Raw genomic sequence first — 23,272 nt, forward strand, 5'->3', positions numbered from 1 at the left:
GGGGGGATTGCGGGAGCTGCTCGGTATTCCCTCTCCGTGGGGGTGGCTCCGGGCTGCGCAAGAGACCCTGTGGCCTCGGTGGATTAAAAACATCCCCGCTTCGTATAGCAAATTGGGGTCAAGCTGCTGCTCCGGCTACCTACAGACCAGAAAAGGAATTGTACACGATGGGACACCGCCTGACGATGCACCATAACCAGCTTTGCAGCCAAGAAGTGCCATTTTTAGACTAAGAACAAACAAAAAAAATTTCCAAAAGAGTTCAGCATGCACCTTGCAGTGCTTTTTCCTTTCTCCAGCCATGGGGAGGACATTATTGATCATAGAATGGTTTGGGTGGGAAGGGACCTTTAAAGGCCATCTAGTCCAACCCCCCTGCCATGAGCAGGGACATCTTCTACTAGATCAGGTTGCTCAGAGCCCCGTCCAACCTGACCTGGAATGTTTCCAGGGATGGGGCATCTCCCACCTCTCTGGGCCACGTGGGCCAGGGTCTCACCACCCTCAGTGTAAAAAATTTCTTCCTTATATCTAGTCTAAATATTCCCTCTTTTAGTTTATTCTGAATTATAGTTTATTCTGAATTGTAATCTGCTGTACAGACTGTGCACTGGTATAAAGGGTCATGAGGCTGTTGTGAAGGTCCTCTGGGTGTCAGGGACCTGGTGGGGACCGTGCAGCGGTGGAGGGCGCACCGGGAGAGCAGACGGTCTGAACATTCCTCTGTACCCAGCGATGGGTCCGGACCTGGGTGGAAACACTCACATCAGCCTGCACCCCTCTTGGAGGAAGGTCTGCCTGCAGAGCCCAGTTCCTCGGCTCTAATTACAGGAATGGGTGGCTTTTTCCTTCTCAGGCTGAAAAATTGGCCCGAAACCCTGAGAAACCACAACACAAATGTCTGACGCTGTTCCACATGGGCTTCAGTGAACAAAAACCCTCTTGAAATCAGCCCTTGCCTACCAAAATAGGCAACACCACTTCAAAAAGGAAGAGAGAGGAAAAAAAAACAGCCGAAACCCAGGTCTTCACGGGGAAAGCACTTGCAGCCTCTGAGTTGCTCTGAGCACATTGCTGTGCCTGCCAGCCCAGCCAGGGTTTGGTCCGTGATAAAGCCAGTTTTGCCCCGGGAGGTGGTGGCCCTCACAGGGATGCTCCTTACTGCTCCATCCCTGCGGCAGTGTGGTCTGCAGCCGTCTCCTGCGATGGGCAGCCCTGCAAGCCAGGACAGTTGCATCGTCACCATCATTCCTTCTCCATCCTCTTAATTTTTTTTTTTTTTTCCCTTGGAAATATTCAGCCAAGCTTTGTTTGAAGCCTGAGAGCGCATCAGCAGCACCTCGTACATCTCAGCACCGTTGGCTCCAGGTTATTTATCACGTTTTTCCCTAGGATGCAAAATGCCCCAAGCTCATCTCAAAGGTGTTGTATTTAGCAGCATCTACTGGGCTGCAGCTGACCCCGATCCAGAGGCCACGAGGAGCTTTCTTGCAAGGAAACATGGTCCAGCGTGGGCTGAGCACAACCCCTGTGGCCATTCAGAGCTGTGGTGGTGGAGCACCAGCCTGCTCATGGTGGGGAGGACCCTGATCTGCTCTGGCCCCTGTCCCATCGGATACGTGGGTGGAAGGAGCCGGACTGGCAATGCCTTTGCAGAGCAACTGGTGGGTCCCTGGGCAGCAGATGGTTCTTGCACCGCCTAAATGAGCCTGTGGCAGCCAGGAAAACACTTCTAAAACAGAAGTGGGACACGCTTACAAGTTGTAGGGGATCCATGTGCCAGCGTGGCTTGCACTTTGGAGCGGTGGTTTCCTCTCTTTGTTCGTGCGGCTCGCACCGCCGCGGTGCTCAGAAAGGCAGGCGTGCCTCTGGCCGCCTCCAGAAGGCTTATCTTACCCCAGAAGAATATATTAGATTTCCTTTTTAAATTAAAGCTTAGTATTTTTGTAATAAAAAGAGAGAGAGAGAGAAAAAAAAAAAGAGGCTGGAGTGTAAGGTTATAAACTCACTCTTGGCTTTCTTCTGCTGAAGTTCAAGCACACGTGGACCATTTATTTTAGCAAGCGACTGAGAAAGTGACTTATCCTGATGGGAATTCTCAGCTCAGCCATCGGCAGCCCCAAATTCACCTTGGACCATCCAAAAAACACACAGGATTGTCAAAAACGGGGAAGGACCTACGTTAAACTGACTCTTTGAAAATCATTAGCTGCAGCCTCTGTTTCGAGAAACTGAGGGCATGAGCACGAACAGCAGCATTAATAAATATGCACATTTATTAATGCCTTTTCTGAGGGTTACAGATTAAAAGAGGGGGAGGTGAGTGCACGCCAGGCAGGTGCCAGCCCGGGGTTCACAGCATTTTTAAGCCCGAGTGCTGGTGGAAACGGGTAAGAGGGTTTGCAAGAAACGGTGTTGCTCATCGGTGTCTGTTGCAGCCAGAAGGGCTTCAGCGGAGCCTAAAGTTATGCCAGTGCTAAGAGCTCTTAAATAATTCATGTCTGGTACCGGCCGTAGCTGGGGTGGTTTCAAAGAGTTGGTGACTTTTTCTGCTGGTAGAGCATCCTTTGCGGAGGAATTATCCCCACCGCGTCTCGTGAAGTTGTGTGAATCAACTCGTAGTTCAGTAAAAATGCTTGTGGTTTAGTAAAACACGGTCTGTTGGACTCCAGCGTTGCGTTATCTCAGGGAAAGAAGTGGAACTAATTTTTATAGGTTGCACTGGATGATTTCTAATTGTTCCTGGCCGTCCTGCGGAGTTCATTATTTCTCCTCCAGCCGACACCAGCTTCTAATTAGGGGACGTAAAATTAAGATGGAAGAGCAGCAGCAGCAGTTTGCAAGGGTATTGGTGCTGGGGAAGGAATTTGGGCTGGATTTAAGCCAAAAATGTCCTCTTGTTTGCAAGATTTTGGTGGGGGGAGGATGGCTTAAATGCCGCAGGGTACCAGCTGCTGTGTACGCCCTGCAAGAGGGAGCACTAACGGAGCAGCCCTTCGCCTCCTAAAAGCAGGCGATTAGCTCCTCTCCTCCTTGCCCCTTCCCCTGCATCTCTCATTCATCCGAAGGGCACAAATATTTCCTAAACCAGGGTTTTTCCTACAACGAATTCAGGGTGGCTTCTATCCCCCCTTCTGTGTGGATGGGGGCTCTGGGTGGTGCCACTGCGATGCGCAGCCCTGGTGATGTATTTCAACTGGTTTATCAGAGGGGTTTTTTTCCCATATTTCCCACTATATTTTATTTTTTTTTTAGTGCTAATTATTTTTTTTCTCCTGGGAGGGTGATCTGATATCTACAGAGCCCTGTTACGGTGCTGCTTTTGGGGTACGGTTGCAAAGCCAAGAGCTGAAATAACTCGGCCAAGACCTTTTTCCCCATCGGGATGCATCACAACTGTAGGAAACACAACACTGCCCCGAAAACAATCCCAGGTCCTCATTGATATCCTTTTCTGCCAGGAGACTTCTGGAAGATGTTTCTGTAGCTATTTAATGGGAAGGGAACAAATTCTTCACCGTAAGCCATCCCCTTGCTTCCCTGCGCAGCGCGGTGTTACTGTTATGTGCTGGGAGGAGAAAACACTTTCAGAAATAGGAACAATTTAGGTGTTGCAGAAATCTGCAGGTTTTTGGCCTCCGCCATCAGCTGCATGTGGCACCGGCTGCTTTTTACAGGTGCTTAATAAATGCAAACGAGCTCTGGTGTTTTTCCTCTCCCCTCCTTTTATAACCCTGCTACTTGCTCATTTTCATTCCACTTCTGGTCAGCAGACGTGGCTTTGATGGTGGGTTTTCCCCCAGGCTTTAGCTGGGAATTAAACCCGGCTTAACTTTTACAGCACAGTACACTTGGCTGGGGGTTTTCCGCTAAGACTCCTTTATATTAGGAAATAACACGTGGAGGAGCCGTGAGTAGGTTTGATGAAGTCCTACTGATGCAAAAAAGGGCGTTGGGGAGCTCCAGTGCTTTGGCGCTTTAGGAGGAAAAGCATCAAGAACGATGGATTTCCCTCAGGTTTTGTCCAGAGTTAAGAAATTTGATTTTGAACAAAAAATTGGAAAGTTTTTGCTTCGGTTTCATGGGGGCTGAAAGGTCGTTTTAACCCCTTTGCCCTCAAATTTCCCTGGAGCAGAAAATCAGCTCTTTGTTTCATCTGCCCCACAGTGAAGCTTACAGCTGCTAATTGTCAGAAATCAGTGTATTTCTGCAGAATTTGCCCTTGGCTCTAGAAATAAGTCCTTGTTGACAGACCAGTGCAGATGTTCTGTTGGCCATCACGATGTGAACCCCACATCTGTACCCCGGGGCACCCTGAAAACAGCAGCGTTGGGTTTGACGCAAACCAGAAAGGACCTTCCTGTAGCTCTCGGTCCAGCACTTGTCCCGGTTATCCCGGTGGGGGATGAGACACGGCTCGGCTGAGCGACAGCTAAATCCAGAGATTTTTTGAGTCTCAGTTATCAGGAAACAGCCCCCGTGAAGTTCCACTAATTTCACTGAGAGTAACTGCAATAAAACGTTAAACAAGTGTTTTACATCCTAAATCCGTACATTAAAATACATTAACTGCATTTATGGTTTAACCGGCAGTTTAGTGACTTTGTGAATGATGGAATTTGAATTTTGCTAAGCCAGCAGACCAACCTTTTCATATTTTTCATTACAGGAAACAAAGCTAGTTCATCCATATCCGTCTTTTCCTCTAAATACCACATATTACCCCTGCTAACCAACAGACCCAGGAAAAAGAGATCTAAATCTTTAAGGAGATAACTACAAATGAATGGGACGGTATGGAAGAAGAGCAGTGAAAAACGGAGACCATTCAGTAAAGACTGTATTTAAAAATCTATTCAAGTTGCAACACTTCTACCAAAAAGTGTCAGAAAATCTATGATTTGGGGTCTTTTTAATACTCTAGCCTGCATAGGACGTATTTCTGTACTTACTGAAAGGCAATTAAATACCTACCCACTGTAAAGCCTTTCTTGAGAAATAACCCCAAATCACAGGAGTTGGTGCATCGCTCTTTCCTTAGTGGTGTTAAGTAATTCGTTAAAAAACCAAATTGATCTTGGTGGTGTCCAAATTTCAGCCTGGAAATACAAACCCATGTACAACTGGGAAGGAAAACCAAATCCAAAGCTTTCCAAAGATCATTTTTTCGGGGGATTCAGCCTCACCTCTCTGTGGTGGGTGTATTTTCAGCATCGCTTTGGGCGTTTGCTCTTGCGGTAGGTTAAAAGGCGCGTGCGTGGAAGCACGCCTGATGGGTGGTGAAGCTGGGATGCTCTCATCGCTTGAATAAGTGCAAGATCTTAGTAGGATCTTAGACATTTCTATGGATGATAAGTACCTCCTTGATGACATTAGGCAGATGTATAAATGCTCATGCTTCAGGGCAGAAGCCAAGTCCTACCCCAAAGGGAGAGACGGAGAAGCTTCCCCTTGTGTGAGGACAATCCCATCCTGGGGGTTTTTATGCCTTTCCCAGGAAGATGCTAAAGAAAGCTGAAAGATGGATGATTTTAGCAGGGCGAGTTTCATGGCCTCAGTGTAGTCACTTGAAAATTCCCATTGACGCCCGCAATGGCAGCGGTGCCGTCCCTGTAAGGGATCCGACCGCCCGGGCTCCAGGGTTGGCAAGAGGCAGCAGCCCAGCGCCGTTCCATGCCTGGATTTGCTGTTGGTACGTGAAAACCTCCAGAGCCACTCCATTATTTTTATTTTTCCCAGAGATGCGATCCACACAACGCCTTTCCTTAAGCGACCCGACGTAGCTCGTGTAACCCCATCTCCTCCCAGGTATTCCCGTCCCCTTTGCTTCCCGGGAGGCAAAGCGGAGAGCTCAGGGTAGGGTTGAGGTAGCCGCGGGCAGCGTGAAGCCATCAGCGAGGCACCGTGGCCCACCACCACCCATTTTATGATTTCATTGAAATTTTTCTTTTTTTCTTTTTTTTCTTTTTTTTTTTTTTTTTGCGGGGGACTCTGCTGCATCCCGGGCCGCGAGGGGGGAATAACCTCTTTGATTTTATTTATTTTTATTTTTTTTTTCAGTTCTCTCAGGCCAGACACACCACAGCCCTTTGAAACGCTCTGTGTCCCTTACCCCACCCATGAATGTGCCAAACCAACCTCTAGGACATGGATGGATGTCTCATGAGGACTTACGAGCTAGAGGACCCCAGTGCATCCCTTCCGATCATGCCCCCCTGTCTCCACAAAGCAGTGTAGCCTCTTCGGGAAGTGGTGGGAGTGAACATTTAGAAGATCAGCCTTCCGCTCGTAACACATTCCAGGAGGAAGGGAGTGGGATGAAAGGTGAGTGAAAAAAACAGACGCTTTCCCCCCGAAATCCCCACCCCGGTCCCAGCACCCAGAGGCAGGAGGGGAAGAGACGTTTTCCCGGCAGCGCGGGGCTCGGTTGGCGGTTTTTGGGTGAGAATCCTTGTAACCAAGCGGGGCCTCGCGGCGTGTCTTCCCGGCTTAAGGAATTTAGGGTTTAGGGGAATAAGTTAAGATTTTCTTTTAAGCAGTGGTTGGTCCTGATCTGATGTCTTACAGTTGGGTGCTGGTGGGCTGCTTTTGCCCCAAAATCCTGCAAGCTGTCAGCTTTCCAAAAAGCTGGATTTTTTCCATAGCCTCTGGCTTTTGGCTGTGAGTGGTGCTCTTTCCTCTCTCTTTTTTTTTTTTTTTCTTTTTTAATTATGGTGAAAAATAGCTTAGCATAGGTGTAGCAAGCCACGTGTGATTCACCATTGCCGCGTTTGGTACCCACCAAGTATTTGGGGAAGTTTCGGCTTAGGATGCTTCTTTGCAGTGAATTCATCCTGAGTGCTTCAGCTGTTTTTCCCATTACACGTACATTTCACAGAGATTTTAGCAATAAATATATGTCATCCTGTTGGTAAATGCAGAAATGCAGAAATGAAACCCGGTTGCTGCAGTCAGAGATGGAGAGTAAACTGCAGGCTGTGGAGGAATGAACAGATAAAAACTGGGCAAACACATAGGCTGTATATTCTTGTGAACAAACAAAATGACTGAAAATGAACCCGCAGCTATCAGAGACTGATTTAAATGACGGCAGTTTTCGTTAATGCAAAGCGACTGTGTTGTGTAAAGACCAATGATGTATCAGAATAAGGAAATAAGTGTATTTTTTAAATAGTCACGAGGTCTGGTTTTATTCTAATTACAGACAAATCTAGATGTGGATAAATCTCTGTAATGTGGAACTGCGTTTGACTTGGCACTGCATGACTTTGATGTGCATGAAATAAATGCGTGGAAAAAAAAAAACCCTCACGGTTCCCCCATGAGATGGATGCTCGGGGCTCAGCCCTCTCCCTGGCTGGATGTGGCACCGTAGCGTTGCTCTGGGGCGGGGGCCGTGGGCTGCAGATGTGGCAGGAGAGTTTTCTGAGATGGCCTCGCAGAGCCGGGCTTTGCTTCTCAGCGGCTCTGCTTGCTAATGAACACCTAATTAGGTAGCTCAGCCAGGGAGCGTTTCGTCTCCGGCAGTGCTGTGAGCTCTGTGTCTACCTGTGGCTCTCGCTGCCTGCGCGACCTTGTGGTGGACCTGCAGGCAGGCTTGGAAGGGTCGCCATGACCATGGTGAGGACTAAGGTGTGATCAGCATGAAGGGTCTCCGAGGCTTTCCACGCCTGAGGCCGGATCCTGCAGTCTGTCAGATCAAGGAGACCCTTTTCGGGAGCTGGTGGGGTCTACTTAACATTACGTTTCTTCTGGTTTCTGCGGATGGAGCTGGGGAGGAGATGTGGGGAGCTCGGGTCCCTGTGATCCACAGCTGCAGCTCCGGGACCTGCACGTGTAGAAACTTTCCAGTGCAATGCAGTCGATCTGCACGGCCAAATCTGCAAAACTCAAAGGCACTATTGCCCCGGCAGTCCACGAGCAATAATCAATTAAATAAACTCCTGCATGCGGCCCCCCAGGGGAGATGGCTGTCCTTCCTCGGGCCGTCCCTTCCTAAGCATTCTCCTTTTCTGGGAGAAGGTCTGCAGACATCTAAACCTGATTCCCTTCATTGCTGAGTCAGCCAAATAGCTTTTGTCCCGCTGTCCAGGGACGTGCAAAACACATGTCTACAGCCTCTGGTGTCTACGACTGTCGTGTCCTCCCCCCCTCCGCTGTATTTTCTTTAGACTGAGACAATCCAGCTTCTTCCCAGATGGTGTTTTCTAAACTTGGGGTCGTTCTTGCTTCTCTCTGCTGGGTTTTTTTCCAGAAAGTCCGTATTTTATTGAAGGTGTGTTGCCCAAAACTGGACTGGGGAGCAGAGCAGAGGCTTGCTTGCCATACAGACAGCGTTCCTGTGGCTGCGTAGCTCATCGTCCTCAAATGACACACCACCGCGGGCTGCGTGTGACCCATTGTACCCCCACAGCTTTCCTGCAAAAAAAAAAGTACTGCCCGTTCCCTGCCCTCAGTTCGTGCCGTTTCTTGTTCCTACAGAAACGCACAACTTTGTGCATTTTTATTGGGTTGCATCTTATTTCATCCAGACCGGTTGCTCCGTTTGCCAAGTCCCTTCTCTGAATTACAGCCACGTCTCCCCGAGCGCCTGCAGGCTCTTGTGGCTTGGTGTCACCCGCGCCTTCGGTCACCTTGCTTCTTATTTAACACCCTCCGGGGCATCCAGGAGGGTAGTGGGGAAACCAGACCCACGACAGACCCCCATCCGACGTGGGTTAAGAGCTCATCTCCCCTGATGTCACCTATTTCTCTCCTTTCCATCTGTCTTTGTGCTGAAGAAAAAGTGCCCTTTGGCATTTTCCCGGCCCCTGGTTTCTCCAGGGGCAGACGAGGACACTTTGTTCCCTGTGGAGCCCGTTCGTCTGTGCATCACTTCCCAGTGCACAGCACTGGTTTGGGTAGAGCCGGGTTTCTGCTGCGAGTACGTCCATAGCTTAGAATGTATACATTGGCCTATGTGTATATATATTTTTTTTTTTTTCCTTCTAAATTTCTTCTAAATTTCTATGCCAGCACCCAGATACACGTGTGCCGGACGAACTCTGGTGTTTAATGCCTACAAGGGACAGTGCACGTGAGCAGAATGGAAGTCCTTGCTTTGCTGCTCACATCAGACGCAGCGTTTCTGACAGCTGTGCCATGACTTCGCAATTAGCTCCTGGTAATCGGTGATTAAAGAGTAGCTCTGCGGGTGGGCGGCTTGCTGCTCCATGGAGATCATTAGGAAGTTTGACTTTCCAAGGAAAAATCTCCTTAGATGAACTTGCACCTCCTGGTTGCCTCTTCCCTATGGGAAGGGGGAAAGCCCCACCACTGTCCCTCTGTGCTGGGGTGGCTCCTTCTCCCCAGCCCGCTCCTGGGATTGCCATTCCCACTGGGAAGTGGGCTCTGGGACCGTCGTAGCTCCCCAAAATTAGGAGGCGGGCCAGGGAGGTTGATGCAAAGGGAGAGAAGAGCTGCTCCTGCGCTCTGACCCTCTGCAAAGGTTGGGGATGATCTGGATTTGCTCAAAGAAGCTGTGGCTGCCCCATCCCTGGAGGTGTTCAAGGCCAGGTTGGACAGGGCTTGGAGCAACCTGGGCTGGTGGGAGGTGTCCCTGCCCATGGCAGGGGGTTGGAACGAGATGATTGGTAAGGTCCCTTCCAACCCAAACCACTCTGTGATTCTATGAAATGGCTTTTCTACAAGATTTAACATCTATGTGAAGTTGCATCTTTCTTCTGAAGGTATCCCTGTGGGCTTTGCCATTGGCACGGACGTGCACCAAAGGCAGATGTCCCCAGGGGACACAGGATCAGGCAGACTTTTAATGTGTCATTGCTGAAACGGCGTGGTTTTGCGTTAAGATGAAGCTGAGATTCGAGCCTGCCGGTCCCTGCACTCCCCACCTGCGCTGGAGACAGAGGACTTTCTGCTAACAGCTTTTAATGGGCTTTCTGCTAATAGCTTTTAATTTTTTTAAGCAGATTGATTTAAGAGGCCTCTGGTAGTGGGTTTTAGGACTGTTTAGGACTGTTGCGTGTCGTGACTTTCAGAAGACAACAAAGTTCAGCCCATCCATGCTCGGTAACGGCTTTGCCCCTGTGTTTGGTGTGGGATTGATTTGTTTTCTGTGCAGCATTTGAGGAACTTCACTGAAACAGGAATCCTGACCTGTGTCAGAGGATGGAGAGCGTGAGCTAAAAGCATTTGGGGGCTGTTTGTATCACCTCCGCTTGGATGAGAGTGGGGTTTGGGGTCAGCCTGGGCAGCGGGCAGCAGGAGACTTCTGGTAGATCTAAGAATTGTCGTGGGGGACCAAACCGATGGTCCATCTTGCCCAGTCGCCTCCAGTGATGAGGTCCTGGTTTGGGAAGAGGTCTGCAGTGATCCCTGACTTGCATCTGGCACTCAGCAGCCTGGGGCTTTCTGGAGACTGTGACCACCCATACTGCTGAATGGGTCCCAGCAGTGGGACTGTCCTCCTTGTGTCATCTCATCCCTTTCTGAAGCAAGTCTGGCCTCAAACTTTGCAGTCGAAACAGCCTAGACAACCTTTGAGGTTGGCCATATTAGAGGTTATAGGAGGTGTTCATGAAGGTTGTCCTCGTGCTGGTGGTGAGCAGACCACCAGCACCCACAGCAGCCCCAGCCCAGCAGCAGAAGCACATCGCAGGTAGAAATCCCTACCAAAACCAGTGCAAGCCCCCATTTCTCCTTCCCCCTTGGTGGGCACATTGGGCAGAGGAACCCCATCGGGGCAGCCTCGCCACCAGCCATCGCTCCTTCCCCTTGGGCTCTCCTGCACCGTCAGCCCCTGCCTGCTGTGGGACATGGGATCCACCACCCACTCAACACATACCCCTTACATCAACTCAGGAATGATCAAAGAGAGCAGAAGTATTGCTGTTAACTTGTATTTAGCCCCAAAAGAGACATTTCCTGAGCGTCCACCTGCTCTCTCCATTCAAGGTGTGGGGTTTGGTGCTGTTTGGGGCTGAAACACTGGTTTTTCGTTGTGACTGCACCTGGCGTGGGTTGAGACAGGCCCCTGGGTGTCTCACCGGTGGGGAAGAGGACAAGGACTAATGGAGAAGAGTATTGCTGGTAGCAGAGCGCGTGAGCTCGGTAGGCTACAGCAGAGCTATTGTTGGGTTGTAGGTGCTAAATAAAGCAGGTCCTGATTTGGCACAGCATTTGAAGCCTTTAGGATGCAAAGCAAAAGCATCGTCACGAGCACGGTGTTGCACTGCAGCACAGATATCTGCAGCACAGAGCCTTGTGGGGTGTCACCACAGGCCACCCAAACCTGTAAAACCCTGAGTAGCTGCTGAGCAGGATGGAGCTGGGGATGCGCATATCCCGTTGCCTTCTCCGTGGAGGACACCCCATCATGGGGTCTGGTGGGGTTTTGCATGCTGCAGAGGAAGGATTCCCCTCTTAGTTCCCTCCCTGTGAAACCGCATTGATGTCAGGAAGATATAAGTATATTTGGGTACCCATCCAGCCAGGCACAGAGGTGCTACACTGCAGAAGATGGCTGGGAAGGAAGAAGTAATTTCAGTTGGTGTGTTTTGAGGCCCCAAATCACCCTTCTGAAACAGGTTGTGGGACCATCTTTGGTGGCACATTGTTTTTCCATGCTAAAAAAAAAAATCTCTTTATTTCTCTGTAACCAGCCATTTAAATTAAAGCACATACCATCTTCCCTCACACCATAAATCAGTGTCTGCCATCTGCAAAACAGCCGTTTGCTCGTCTTAAGTTCAACCACGCCGTTAGCTTTGGCGGTTCCCATGTTACTGGGAAAAGGCCAGCGTGGAGCTTGGCGTGCAGTGGCGTGAGACTGGCTCCCTGTGGACTAATTCCCAGCAGCTCAGCCACAGAAACCCAGTTTCTGAGGATGTGTCCTCATCTGGGGGCTGGTGCCTCCTACCATCAGTATGCATAGCACTATATCCTCATCCAGGGGATGGTTCCTCCTACCATCCATATCCATAGCACTGTGTCCTCCAAAAGGTCCATGAAGTTCAGTGAGGTCTCTGAAGCACCGGTGGGATGTTGGATGGCACCTAATCAACTCCTTGTGTTGCTGTTGATGCTATGGCACGTGGTTAAGCGGAGTCATGAACTCAACGGGAGCTCTTATCTCCTTACCTTTGTGCTGCAGATGTCCCAGCCTGGCTGAAGAGCCTCCGGCTGCACAAGTACGCCGCCCTCTTCTCACAGATGACGTACGAGGAGATGATGGCCCTCACCGAATGCCAGCTCGAGGCACAAGTACGTCCCACATCTGTCATAAAGGGATCAGCCGCGGTCCCGACTCTTGTGCGGTCGGTAGATGAGACGTCTCCAATGCCGCTTTTTGTGTCTTCACGTGGAAGGCGTTTTGCCCGCAGGTGGTTGGGAAGCAAACAGAGAAAGGAAAATTGGATCTTGGGGAGTGAAAAAAAAACACATTGTACCTGAAAAAGGTTTTGTCCTAGATTTCTTACTGGAGTCCCAGCATGAAAGTCCCATCACTGGGAGCTGTGCTTGGGGTTTTTTTCCAGTTGGGATTAAGTTCAGGAGTTTCAGGGACTCAGACCACAGTACCCAACTCCTTTAAAGTCAGCGGGGTTTTGGTGGCCAGTTGCCTTGTTAACCTTTGAAAACATCCCTGCTTTCAGATTTACCTCTGTGTTATCCTTGGGATGAAGAGGGCTGCTCTGCTCTTTGCTTTCGTTATGTGAGGTGTACTGGGGAGGGACAGACTAGCTGGAAATCTCTATCTTCATCAAGTCTCTAAGTGATTTTCTGTGATGTCCTCTGCTAATCCCTGCACTCAGACATTTGATTAATTTATGTCAGCCCTTTCTGTTTAGGGGAGGAAGGACTTGGGCTGACCCAGCTGTCCTGTGGCAATGTTAACGCCAGATTTTGTGCTGTTTTTTGCAGAACGTTACCAAAGGCGCAAGGCACAAAATAGTCATCAGTATCCAAAAGCTAAAAGAAAGACAAAACCTGCTCAAATCTTTAGAAAGGGTAAGTAATCGCAACCACTTTTGTATTTCCTCCTTTTCAAGAGGCCAGGAATTAATTCTGGGGTGGAGCACTCTTCGGTTACATGCGTTGTTGGGATCTTTCGCAGAGAAATCTGTTCCTGCCTTTGCCACATCTTGAGTGGTGTCTCGAACACTTCTGTACCAGATGCGGATTTAATTTGGGGCTGTATTTTGCAGAGTGGGTCCTAACCCGTCTCCGGCACTCACACAGCTGGGATGGATATACCCTGCAGCACTGGTACAAGCCCTGCCCGGCTCCAGGGTGCTCGGAAACACCTGAGCTCCAGGTGATGGAGGACACCATCCCAGCGACACTGATGGGAAGGTGGTCACCCAGCCGCTGAACCGGGGTGCAGGACCAGCTCTAGCTGCACCAGGCAGCGTGGTCCTCTCTCCTGCTGGAGAACCAACTGAGCAGAGCCTGTAACTCCTGATTGTCCCTTGGCCACTCGGTTTACTCTCCCATCTCAATGCCACTGTCCCTCTCAAGGGACCCCTCCATGCACAGCAGTCTGTACGGGGACCCCCAAGCCCTGCCCCTACCTCTCCATCCCCAAAAAGAGATGGGATTTCCCAGTGTCTGTCAGGTCAAGGGCCACTGTGCTTTTCTGGAGCGTCATGTGGGCAGTCTATCCCCAGATAAAAAGCCAGACACCCACCTCAGTGCCTGGACAACAGCTTGAATTTTCAAGGAGAACAAATAGAAACTTCTTTGTCCCTTCAACAAAAGCTTAAACTCTGCAGAAGTGGCTGTTAGGGAAGCACCAGCACCACAGACTGGCTGGGAGCAGCTCACCCAACCTCTCACTATTTATTATCGCAATATTATATTATATTTAATTGCACCGACTTCAAACAGCAACTTGCAGAGTCTCCCGCTAGGGGCTTTTAAATACTTATGTGGTGTGTTGCTATTTATTGGTGTTTTGGTTAGCTCACTGCTTCACTATTTATAATATGGGATTGTACTGGGAGTGTGGCAGGAGCTAATAAAGCCATATTTACCTCCGTATATTAATAATAACAACTATTAAATCCAAGAGACAGCCCGCTGGATTGAGCTTTGCTTCGGCGATGCGTTTTCCAGGCGATTGCCCGGCCTCTTCCCCTGCCTCTCCGCCCGGCTTTTGAAATATGGTATTGATTGACTGTGGCGGCGCGGGAGGGTGAGACCAGTTCAGCTGACACAACCGGCCACGCGTGCTGTAAAACGGGGGAGAGAAGTGGCCGGGACTGCTTCTGAACCCTCCTGGGGTGGGTTTGGGGCTGCGGGGCTGCGACCGTGTCCCACTTTGCTGGGGCTCGGAGCTGCCTGCGAGCTGCTTAACTTGGGAGGGGATGTCTCTGCTTTTCCAGGCTTCCCATCCAATTTTTTTTTTTTTTTTTTTTTTTTTTTGCTAAACAATAGCATTTGTGGGACTTGATTTTTTTTGGGCAGTGTCTCGCTGTTAAAGATTACTGCTTTCTTGGAAAGAGCTGCTCCACCCCTCTCCACCGATTAGCAGAGCGGGATTTTTTCCCCCAAAAAATAGTGCCCAGCAGACTGACACCAGGTCTTGGAGAAAACTGGATCTAAGACATCCAAGAGGAAGCTGGGGTTGCAGCAGGGATTAGGGTGAACAACCATTTCAGGGCTTCGGCTCGCTCTCTCACAGCCTGTGAACCCACTTTGTTGTCTCTTCCCTAGGACTCCCCCCAAAAGCTGCCCCTTTCCAAGCAGCGTCCCACAAGCCAGACCCTGCAGGAGCCTGTGATGAGCTCTTCTGGTCCAAGTTACATTAAAACCAAAATGCAATTATTTCCCATCAGTGGGAGGAGGGTAGAAAGGGAATTCTTGATCCACACTATAACCAAGAGCAAGGCTGAGGGTGTACCCAAATCCCCTCCCTCCCAGGTGGACCTCCCTCAGGATCTCCAAGCTGAATATTTTTGGTCTAGGGATATAAATTCACCTGCAGCCTTGTGGTCTCCCCTTCTGTGTCCGACCACAGCCCACACTGCTCCCTTTTGAAACCCTCCCTTCCCCTCCGCATCCTCTCCCCCCACGGACGGGGACATCCCAGCTTCGCTCCTGCAGGATGGGCTCCTGCATCCCAGCGTGGTCTTGAGCTCTGCAGTGGTCCCAGGGCGTAAGGATGCTATGGCACACAGTTTGGGGCAGAGCAGTTAATGGAGAGCCGGGCTGGAAGGCGGTACTGGAAACTAGAGACAAGCCCACATTAAAAAATACAATTCCAATTCAAATGTTGCAACTGGGGGATTGCTGGGGAAGGAAGAAGATACACGCGGGTCTGGGAATTGAAATCTCACAGAATGAGTCGCTCTCATGGGGTTTCATAGAATCATAGAGTCATGGAATGGTTTAGGTTGGAAAGGACCTTGAAGATCATCCAGTTCCAACCCCCTGCCATGGGCAGGGACACCTCCCACCAGACCAGGTTGCCCAAGGCCACGTCCAGCCTGGCCTTGAACACCTCCAGGGATGGGGCCTCAACAACCTCTCTGGGCAACCTGTTTTGCTCAGGTTTGCATCTTCCTGGTGGAAATTTAGGAAGGCTGAAGCTGGATTGTTGCTGGTTTTGGGTGCCAGAGGTTGACGGGGCACATTTATCTCTGGAGATTCAGGTCTGAACGCATCCGTGGATGTGGCACAGTCCTTGCAGCAGCTCCACACTCCCCTGCTCTAAGCAAAGACCTCCTGGAGCAGGAGCGAGGCCTTTGCTGGGGATTTTCTTGGGGGTGTAACAGCAGGAGTCTGGTTCGTAGCCGATGTCCCGTTGTCCCTGCAGAGACAAACCCTCTTCTCTCCACTTAAACCCGCAGGACATCCTGGAAGGTGGCAACTTGCGTGTCCCGCTGCAGGAACTACACCAAATGATCCTCACCCCCATCAAAGCCTACTCATCCCAAAACTCGAGCACGGAGGAGCACAGCCGGGACGCGGACTCGCATCACCCCTCCTCCCTGCTGGGCTCAGACAGCCAAGGCTCTGACTGCAAGGACTCTGCCGCGGGGGGGATGCAGCAGCACCATTTACCGGGATGCGAGGGCGAGTCCGGGGGGGCCCCTTTGCCCGAAGGTGACCTGCCCGGACAGTTCACCAGAGTGATGGGGAAAGGTGAGCGGCTGTCACTTGTTATTGGCGTCCTGGCTAGGGAGAGCTGCTCTGGGGTAGGGTGCGTGCGGTGGCGGCGCTGGCAGCAGCCATTCCCTGCGCTCCTAGAAGCCGCACTCCTCGGGGGTGATGATTTTTTGAGACCCCGTCGTGCTGTGGTGAAAGGTAAGAAGCGTGGGTGGGGAGGTGGGCGGTGATTTTTGAGATGGGCAGCGATTGCATGGGCTGCCCACCCCACGTCAGGGGTGGATCGCATCCTCTCCTTGCCCCGGGTCAGGGATGGATCGCATCCTCTCCCTGCCCCATATCAGGGGTGGATCGCATCCTCTCCCTGCCCCACATCAGGGGTGGACAGCATCCTCTCCCTGCCCCACGTCAGGGGGGGATCGCTCCCTGCCCCACGTCAGGGGTGGATCTCATCCTCTCCCTGCCCCACGTCAGGGGTGGATCTCATCCTCTCCCTGCCCCACGTCAGGGGTGGATCTCATCCTCTCCCCACCCCAGGTCAGGGGTGGACAGCATCCTCTCCCTGCCCCAGGTCAGGGGTGGATCGCATCCTCTCCCTGCCCCACGTCAGGGGTGGATCTCATCCTCTCCCTGCCCCACGTCAGGGGTGGATCACATCCTCTCCCTGCCCCATATCAGGGGTGGATCACATCCTCTCCCTGCCCCACGTCAGGGATGGATCGCATCCTCTCCCTGCCCCAGGTCGGAAGTGGATCGCATCCCCTCCCTTCTCATTCAGAGCCCTGGGAGCATCCCACCGGTCCAGAGGTGTTCTCGGCAGCATCCCTTGGACTTGCTCTGCTTGCGTGGGGGTAGCACTGGTGCGTGGGCTTAGTGTGAGCTGCCCTGAGTGCAAATCAGATGGGTCTAAGCTCCTTTTTAAGCCCCTCAGATAGAAGACATCCGAATGGCTCAGGTGCCATTCCATGGCTGGTGAGGGGTGCAGGGCTTTGCAGCAGAATTGACACACTGGGAGGTGCAAGGAGCAATGTGGGGTGGGGACCAACCTCCTGTGCCATATACAGGGCTTTTTGAGTGAATTTCTATGAGCTTGGATGTGTCCTAATTCCCCTCAGTGGGATCTGAGGTGTCGGTGCTGGCTGTGTGGAGGGAGACCTCCCTGGGGAAAAGAGCGTGGAGACCAGAGGAGACCAGGAACAGAAAGAAACTCAATGGGATCCCATAAAGAAATATCAGCCACATCCCTGTTTCGGATCTTTTTTTGCAAAAAAAAAAAAAAAAAGAGAGATTAGACATTTCCTATATAAAAACTTGGTGCAAAATTTCTCCCCAGCTAATTGACTGCAAGCGCAGACAAACGTGGGTTTCTGGCCCCATTTTAAACCTGCTGATGAATTCAGCCCGTGACAAATGCCTCCGTCACACACGAAGCTGTACGTACGGCACGAGCCTTTGCCAGGACGAAGTGTCCTCAACCACAAGGCATCCCTGCCCGGGGGTTACCACAGCAGAGACTCATTTCTTTGTGAACTCATTTCCACTCGCTTTTATGGCATTAGTTCCAAAAGAGGTTAAAATCTTACCAGGAAAGGTGGGAATCTGTTCGCGGCAGGGGTAGATTTTAGCTGTAGGAGCAGGAGCTCGAGCCGGTGGTGCCTTTGGTATATTGTAATTAGGAAAAGGGAATAATCCTGAGCCCCTGATTTGCTCCGGTCTAATTTTGGTGACTCCAGTGGTGTTCTCTGGATTTACACCAGCGTAACGGAGAACAAAATCTGGCCCTAAATATAGGACAGCACGGCAGGAATTGGGGAAGGGCGTTTTTTCTCGCTGATGAGAAGACTCACTCCTGGGACACGGGAAATGGGACATCCATGGTATTCGTTGGGCCCCTCAGACCCCAGCTCAGTGTCCCCATACCCATTTCATTTCTCTTCTCTTTTTTTTTTTCCAGTGTGCACACAACTTTTAGTTTCCCGACCTGACGAAGAGAATATAAGTTCCTATTTACAGCTCATAGACAAATGTCTAATCCACGAGGTGAGTCGTGACGGATCATCTAAAACTGTTGTTCTCATCACTTAGAAACTGTTTCCAAAGTATTTGTTTACGTAAACCTTTTGGTTTCTAACACAAATATTTTTGGGGGGTATTAATAGTAATTCTGACAGAACAGGGCTAGAGCAGGCGGTAGCTCTAACATGGTGCATGGAAATGTTGCTCCCCACACACCCTCGCTTAATTGCCAATACCCGGAGCTGGGAAATTCATCCGGCTTGTGATAGTCTGACCAGCAGCTGGATGAAAGAAAAAATCCTGGCGTGAACAGGCAGACAGAACCGGCGTTGCCGCCTCCTTTTCCGCAGCACGTGGTCTTGGGATTTTGCAATGGGGGCATTTCTTTCTGCTCCCGGCGGATCTGCTTTGACCGGGTGATGGCTTGGGACGACCGAGGCTGTGCCGCGGCGCTCCGGCACGCTCCTGCCCGGTGGCAGGGAGGGATGGCCGGCGTCCCCGCTGTCCTGCGGCGTTTCGTACCCCTGGCAGAGCAAGCTGCTTCTCATCGCCTGCCCGTATGGCAGTGGTCGGGGGGAGATTGCATGCCCTCTCGTGGGAGCTTTAAACGTTTCTCAGTTACTTGTTGATAAAAAAATACGCTGTCAAAGCACAGAAGGATCTCCTCTGGAGAGGGCTGGTAGCTGCAAGCCCCAAAATGTGCTGCACGCTGCGTGGAAGAGGAGAGGGGCAGCTCGCAGCCCCTTGCTTTGCAGATGAAGCTGGTGCCCGAGCTGTACTTGTGCAAAGCTTTGATCCACGGATCCGGAATCGGGGTGAAATAGTTGGATACCAGGCAAAATGCAACCGCTTCATCTTATTTTTTGACCTCTGCTCCTGGATGGCTCTGTCGATCAGGGTGGGGGTTTCGCTGGGTTTCGCTGGCGGCGCCTGCGGTGTCAGCCAACATTTGGCCCCGTGAAATACCGGGGGGGGGGCACCCGCTGTTTGGGTTTGCGGCAAGACAGGCTGAGAGCTGTGGGTATGGTCTTCTCAGCGCTTTACACAGGCACGGGCAGTGGAAAATAGCCGTGGGGGTTGGAGGGGAGAGCACGTTGTGCTCCCACTTGCTCCCCTCAGGGAGAACATCGGAGCCTGGAAATGGTGCCTGGACTTTTTGGGCGGCCGAGCGGGGCAGCGCTGGGGGAGCAGAGGTGTCAAGAAAAGGAGAAGGATGGTTGGAGGAGATTCCCAGGGCTGGAGAGGAAAGCCAGGAAGACACAAAGCTGCAGAGGGGCTCATTTTTTCCAGGAGCGCCCAGGATAGATATGATGACACAGCATCACCCCACCAGTGCCAGCCGGTGTCCCAGGATCACCGTCTGCATCGGCTCCGGTGTAATCAGCGCCCGGAGAGAGTGTCTCTTCTGGAGGGTGGTTCGGAGCAATCAAGTCAGGCGCTAATTAGCCTCAAATTGTCCTCTGGAGACCTCTGCTCCTCTCTGCCGGCAGCACAGAGACGTTGGGTGTCTAAAGTTAGCGGTGGCGGGCACGTGGGCATCCCCGTAACCCACACCGCCCTCCTGCGGGCCTGGGGCGTTTCAGGAGGAGATCTGTCCCCTGCATGGGTGACCTGTCCCCTGCCCAGGTGGGTGACGGGGCTCACCCCAGGTGACCTCCCATGGAGGCTGTCGGTGCCAGGAGCAGACCCAAGCTCTGCCCAGCCCTGGGATGGAGGATAGGATGCGGGATGCCACGGAGCAGCTCTGCTCTCCGTATCCCAGCGTTTTTCCTCCCTGAACGCGTTTTCTAGAGGCGGATCCCGGTGACAAGTGTCACCACCCGTTGGGGATCAGCCATCAAACCTTGCAGGGAGCTGCGCTCCCACCCCAGCAGCAAGCGGGGAGCCGGGCGCCCCTGCGACAGCACGAGCGGTGGGTCTGGGGGGGGGGAGGGGTGGCGGGGCAGCTTTGGGAGAGCCCTGCTCTCAGGGGCAGAGCCGGTCCATCGCTCTGGGGCACACAGAATCACAGAATTTTCAGAGTTGGAAGGGACCTCTAGAGATCATCTAGTCCCACTCCCCTGCTAAAGCAGGACTGCCCGGAGCACATCGTGTGTTGGAACGGAACTTCCTATGTTCCAACTTGCACCCATTGCCCCTCGTCCTGTCACTGGGAACCACCCGGAAGTGTGGCTCCATCCTCCTTCAACCCACCCTTTAGATATTTGTAAGTAGTAATAAGGTCTCCCCTCAGCCTTCTTTTCTCCAGGCTAAAGAATCCCAGCTCTCTCAGCCTTTCCTCATAAGGGAGATGCTCCAGTCCCTCAATCATCTTGGTTGCCCTTCGCTGGACTCGCTCCAGCAGTTCCCTGTCCCTCCTGAACTGGGGAGCCCAAAACTGGACACAGTATTCCAGTTGTGGCCTCACCAGTGCCGAGTAGAGGGGGAGAATGACCTCCCTCGACCTACTGGTCACACGGGACGCTGCTGAAGAATGAGTAAATCCTTGAGAGAGACCTGGGTTTCCCTCTGGACTCACTGATGGGGCTCCGCTCACGCCACTGTCTGCTCTGGCAGCTCTTCTTCACGCACACACCCACACACGCATCCCTACTCGCTTTGTCCAGAAAAATATTCATCTGTTTCCTATTTTTCTCTCTTTTTTGGGGGGCAGGCGTTTACAGAGATACAGAAGAAGCGGCTGCTGTCATGGAAACAGCAGGTGCAGAAACTCTTTCGGTCTTTCCCTCGGAAATCCCTCCTGGAGCTGTCAGGCTATCGGCAGCAGAGGAGGTACGCGGGATTTCGGGAGGGGAGGGATGGATGCAGGCGGCTGGGGGTCCAGCAAGAGCATCTTGAGAGGGACCGATGTCTCCCAGCAGGGAGGGACCGATCCTGCCTGGTTCAGAGCCACATTTCGGGAGGGAGGAGGGCTGGGAAAGCTTCAGCAATAAAACCCCAGGCGTTGGCTGGGAAGGGAAAGCGGCAGGAACTTTGCTTGTGTGTGTGATCGATGCCTGCCCCACCGGTTCCCACCGTGTCTCCCTGGCTCCAAACGCGGTGCTTCCCAGCTGTGCAGCTTATCCCTGGCACTGGGCGGCCGGTTCTGCCCCTGCTGCTGCCCTGTCCTAATTACATCAGCGCCGGAGTTTCACCAAAAAGCCATCAACTGGCAAAAAAAAAAAAGGCTTGGAGCCTGCAGAGGGTGCAGAGCCGGGGGCTGCGGTCAGAAAGCCCGGGTGGGGATGTGTGGTGAACATCATCTTTGCTCACTTCCACGGTGATGCTGGATTTCAGGTGATCCCAGAAAGCATTCGTGTTATGGCAAGAACGGATATTTTTATATCAGTTTTTAACAGCAGCGTCAGCCTTTTGTTTCGTTCTGCTAAGTCTGTTTTATTGCAGTTGTGTGCAAGTTCTTTTTTTCTGAGAAAGAAAGAGGTTTGGAGATAAGTGGGAGCATTGGGACAGCTGGGATGTGAGCTCAGAAGGAACGAGCACGGAACCGGAGTGTTCCCCAGTGGAACTAAATGAAATATTTTGGAATGGAAAAACAAACGATTTCAGTGTTCGTGGCAGGATCAGAAGCAGAACAGACGAGAGCAAAGGTTTTTGATGGACCGGTTTGCTCTGGGCCATCACCAGTGCAGCAGTTTAGCGTGTCCAGGCTGACCCCAAGCACAACGTAGAGCTGCCAGCTTGAAATGATCCCAGTCCCTTTCCCGGGGCCGCCCAGAATGCTCTCCAGTTTTCTTCCTGCTGTTGGGTGGTTTGCATTTTGCATTTCTCCTGCTCCTGGGAAGCTGCAGATGAGGAAGGAGCATGCGGCCGGTCCTGCTTTTCTCATGGGGTTTTAATGGCAAGAGCGTTTTTTTGGACAAGGTTAAAAGAAGCCCCGTCATACTTCTGCCTAGTAAAATTATCCAGTTTTGGGATCCCAGCGTGCTTGTGTCATCTGAAGTATGTTTCCAGCCGTCCGCACAAGCAGGAGAGATGGGGGCTGGGAGGAAGGTGAGCTGAAACATCTGCGGGGGTGATGAAGTGCTGGAGGAAGGCAGGGGAAACGAGGAGCATCAGAGGAACCGTGGCTGTGGGTTTGCAGAGCGCTTCTGTCTTTGGCTGGGCTTAAACGTCATACCGGTGTTGCCGTCCTGCTGCCCAGCTAATCAGGCAGAGACACCCAAGCCGACGCTGCATGGCGAGAAGACCCACGCTGTGTGTGTGTTTCCAAACATTATCTGGTTATTTTTATCGTTCCTCCGGTTTTACGTGGAAAAACCCACACAGGGAGGGATGTCAGCGTGTCCGACCCTCCCTGAGGAGGAGGAAAGATGGTTTTGTGTCTTGAGATCGACGTCTCGGAAGATTTGGGCTGCGTGGTCTTGGGTCCAGATGGTTTTCCTCTGACCACAGGTTGCTGCATGAGGCTTTGCGTTGCGGAGACGGGAGCGGGTGCAGAGCCTGTCCCCTGTCTGCACAAACAAGCCTTTTGCTCAGCCCCTCCCTGGGAAATCTTGGACTTGTTAAGTCATTTTAACCAAGTTTTACAGAACTTGAGACATCTCAGAGAGGACCGTGTGTAAAAACGAACCTCCTGAAGGGGAGAAGTTCCAGCCCTTCAAGCATTCCCAGTAGAGAAAACCCAACAGCATAAAATAAACCTTTATCAGACACTAGAGAATCAACACATGAGAGATATCTTGTACACCTCAAAGGCACGAAGAGTTTAAGTAAAAACCCAAGAAATTGGGTGCCACTAGCTTCAGTGCCCAGGAAGTTAAATGCGTTATTTTAGCTTGCATTTAAGAACAAGCCTATTCTGCAGGAGTAAAATAAATTTAAAAAAAAAAAATAATGTGGCTCTGAGAACTGCAGAAGGGACGGAAGGAGACTGGCAGATGGGAAGAATGGACGGGAAGATGCTGTGGGATGCCCAAACGTCCTCCTTCCCGCTGCACGTGGAGGATGGAGGACCATCCTCCGTGGGATGGGAGGGTTGGGGCAGGAGCAGAGCTGGCAGTGAACCTGTGGCTGTGGGACAGGCATGGCGTGGTGAGCGTCGGTCCGGGGCAGGGGGTGGCAAGCATCGATGCAGGGCACGGGGTGCTGAGCATCAGTCCGGCGCTTCGCAGCGACGCAGGGGCACCTTGGGGACATTTGGCTGTTGGTC

General features: G+C 51.7%; 1 protein-coding gene across 2 annotated transcripts in view; it reads left to right on the forward strand.

Annotated features, from left to right (window-relative positions):
* The window catches only part of SAMD4A (sterile alpha motif domain containing 4A), a 110,515-nt gene that overhangs the window by 82,433 nt on the left and 4,810 nt on the right, over positions 1 to 23,272 (forward strand). The window contains exons 3-10 of one of the 2 annotated variants that reach the window (XM_009893903.1): positions 6,061 to 6,324; positions 12,152 to 12,261; positions 12,919 to 13,005; positions 15,849 to 16,143; positions 18,062 to 18,147; positions 20,777 to 20,895; positions 21,542 to 21,580; positions 22,145 to 22,171. In XM_009893903.1, coding sequence (XP_009892205.1) covers positions 6,061 to 6,324; positions 12,152 to 12,261; positions 12,919 to 13,005; positions 15,849 to 16,143; positions 18,062 to 18,147; positions 20,777 to 20,895; positions 21,542 to 21,580; positions 22,145 to 22,171 — 1,027 coding nt within the window. The remainder of the gene's footprint in view (positions 1 to 6,060; positions 6,325 to 12,151; positions 12,262 to 12,918; positions 13,006 to 15,848; positions 16,144 to 18,061; positions 18,148 to 20,776; positions 20,896 to 21,541; positions 21,581 to 22,144; positions 22,172 to 23,272) is intronic. The other variant, XM_009893904.1, reaches the window with a different exon arrangement.

This window comes from Charadrius vociferus, unplaced genomic scaffold, assembly GCF_000708025.1.
Source record: "Charadrius vociferus isolate BGI_N301 unplaced genomic scaffold, ASM70802v2 scaffold49, whole genome shotgun sequence".
Taxonomy (NCBI): Eukaryota; Metazoa; Chordata; class Aves; order Charadriiformes; family Charadriidae; genus Charadrius; species Charadrius vociferus.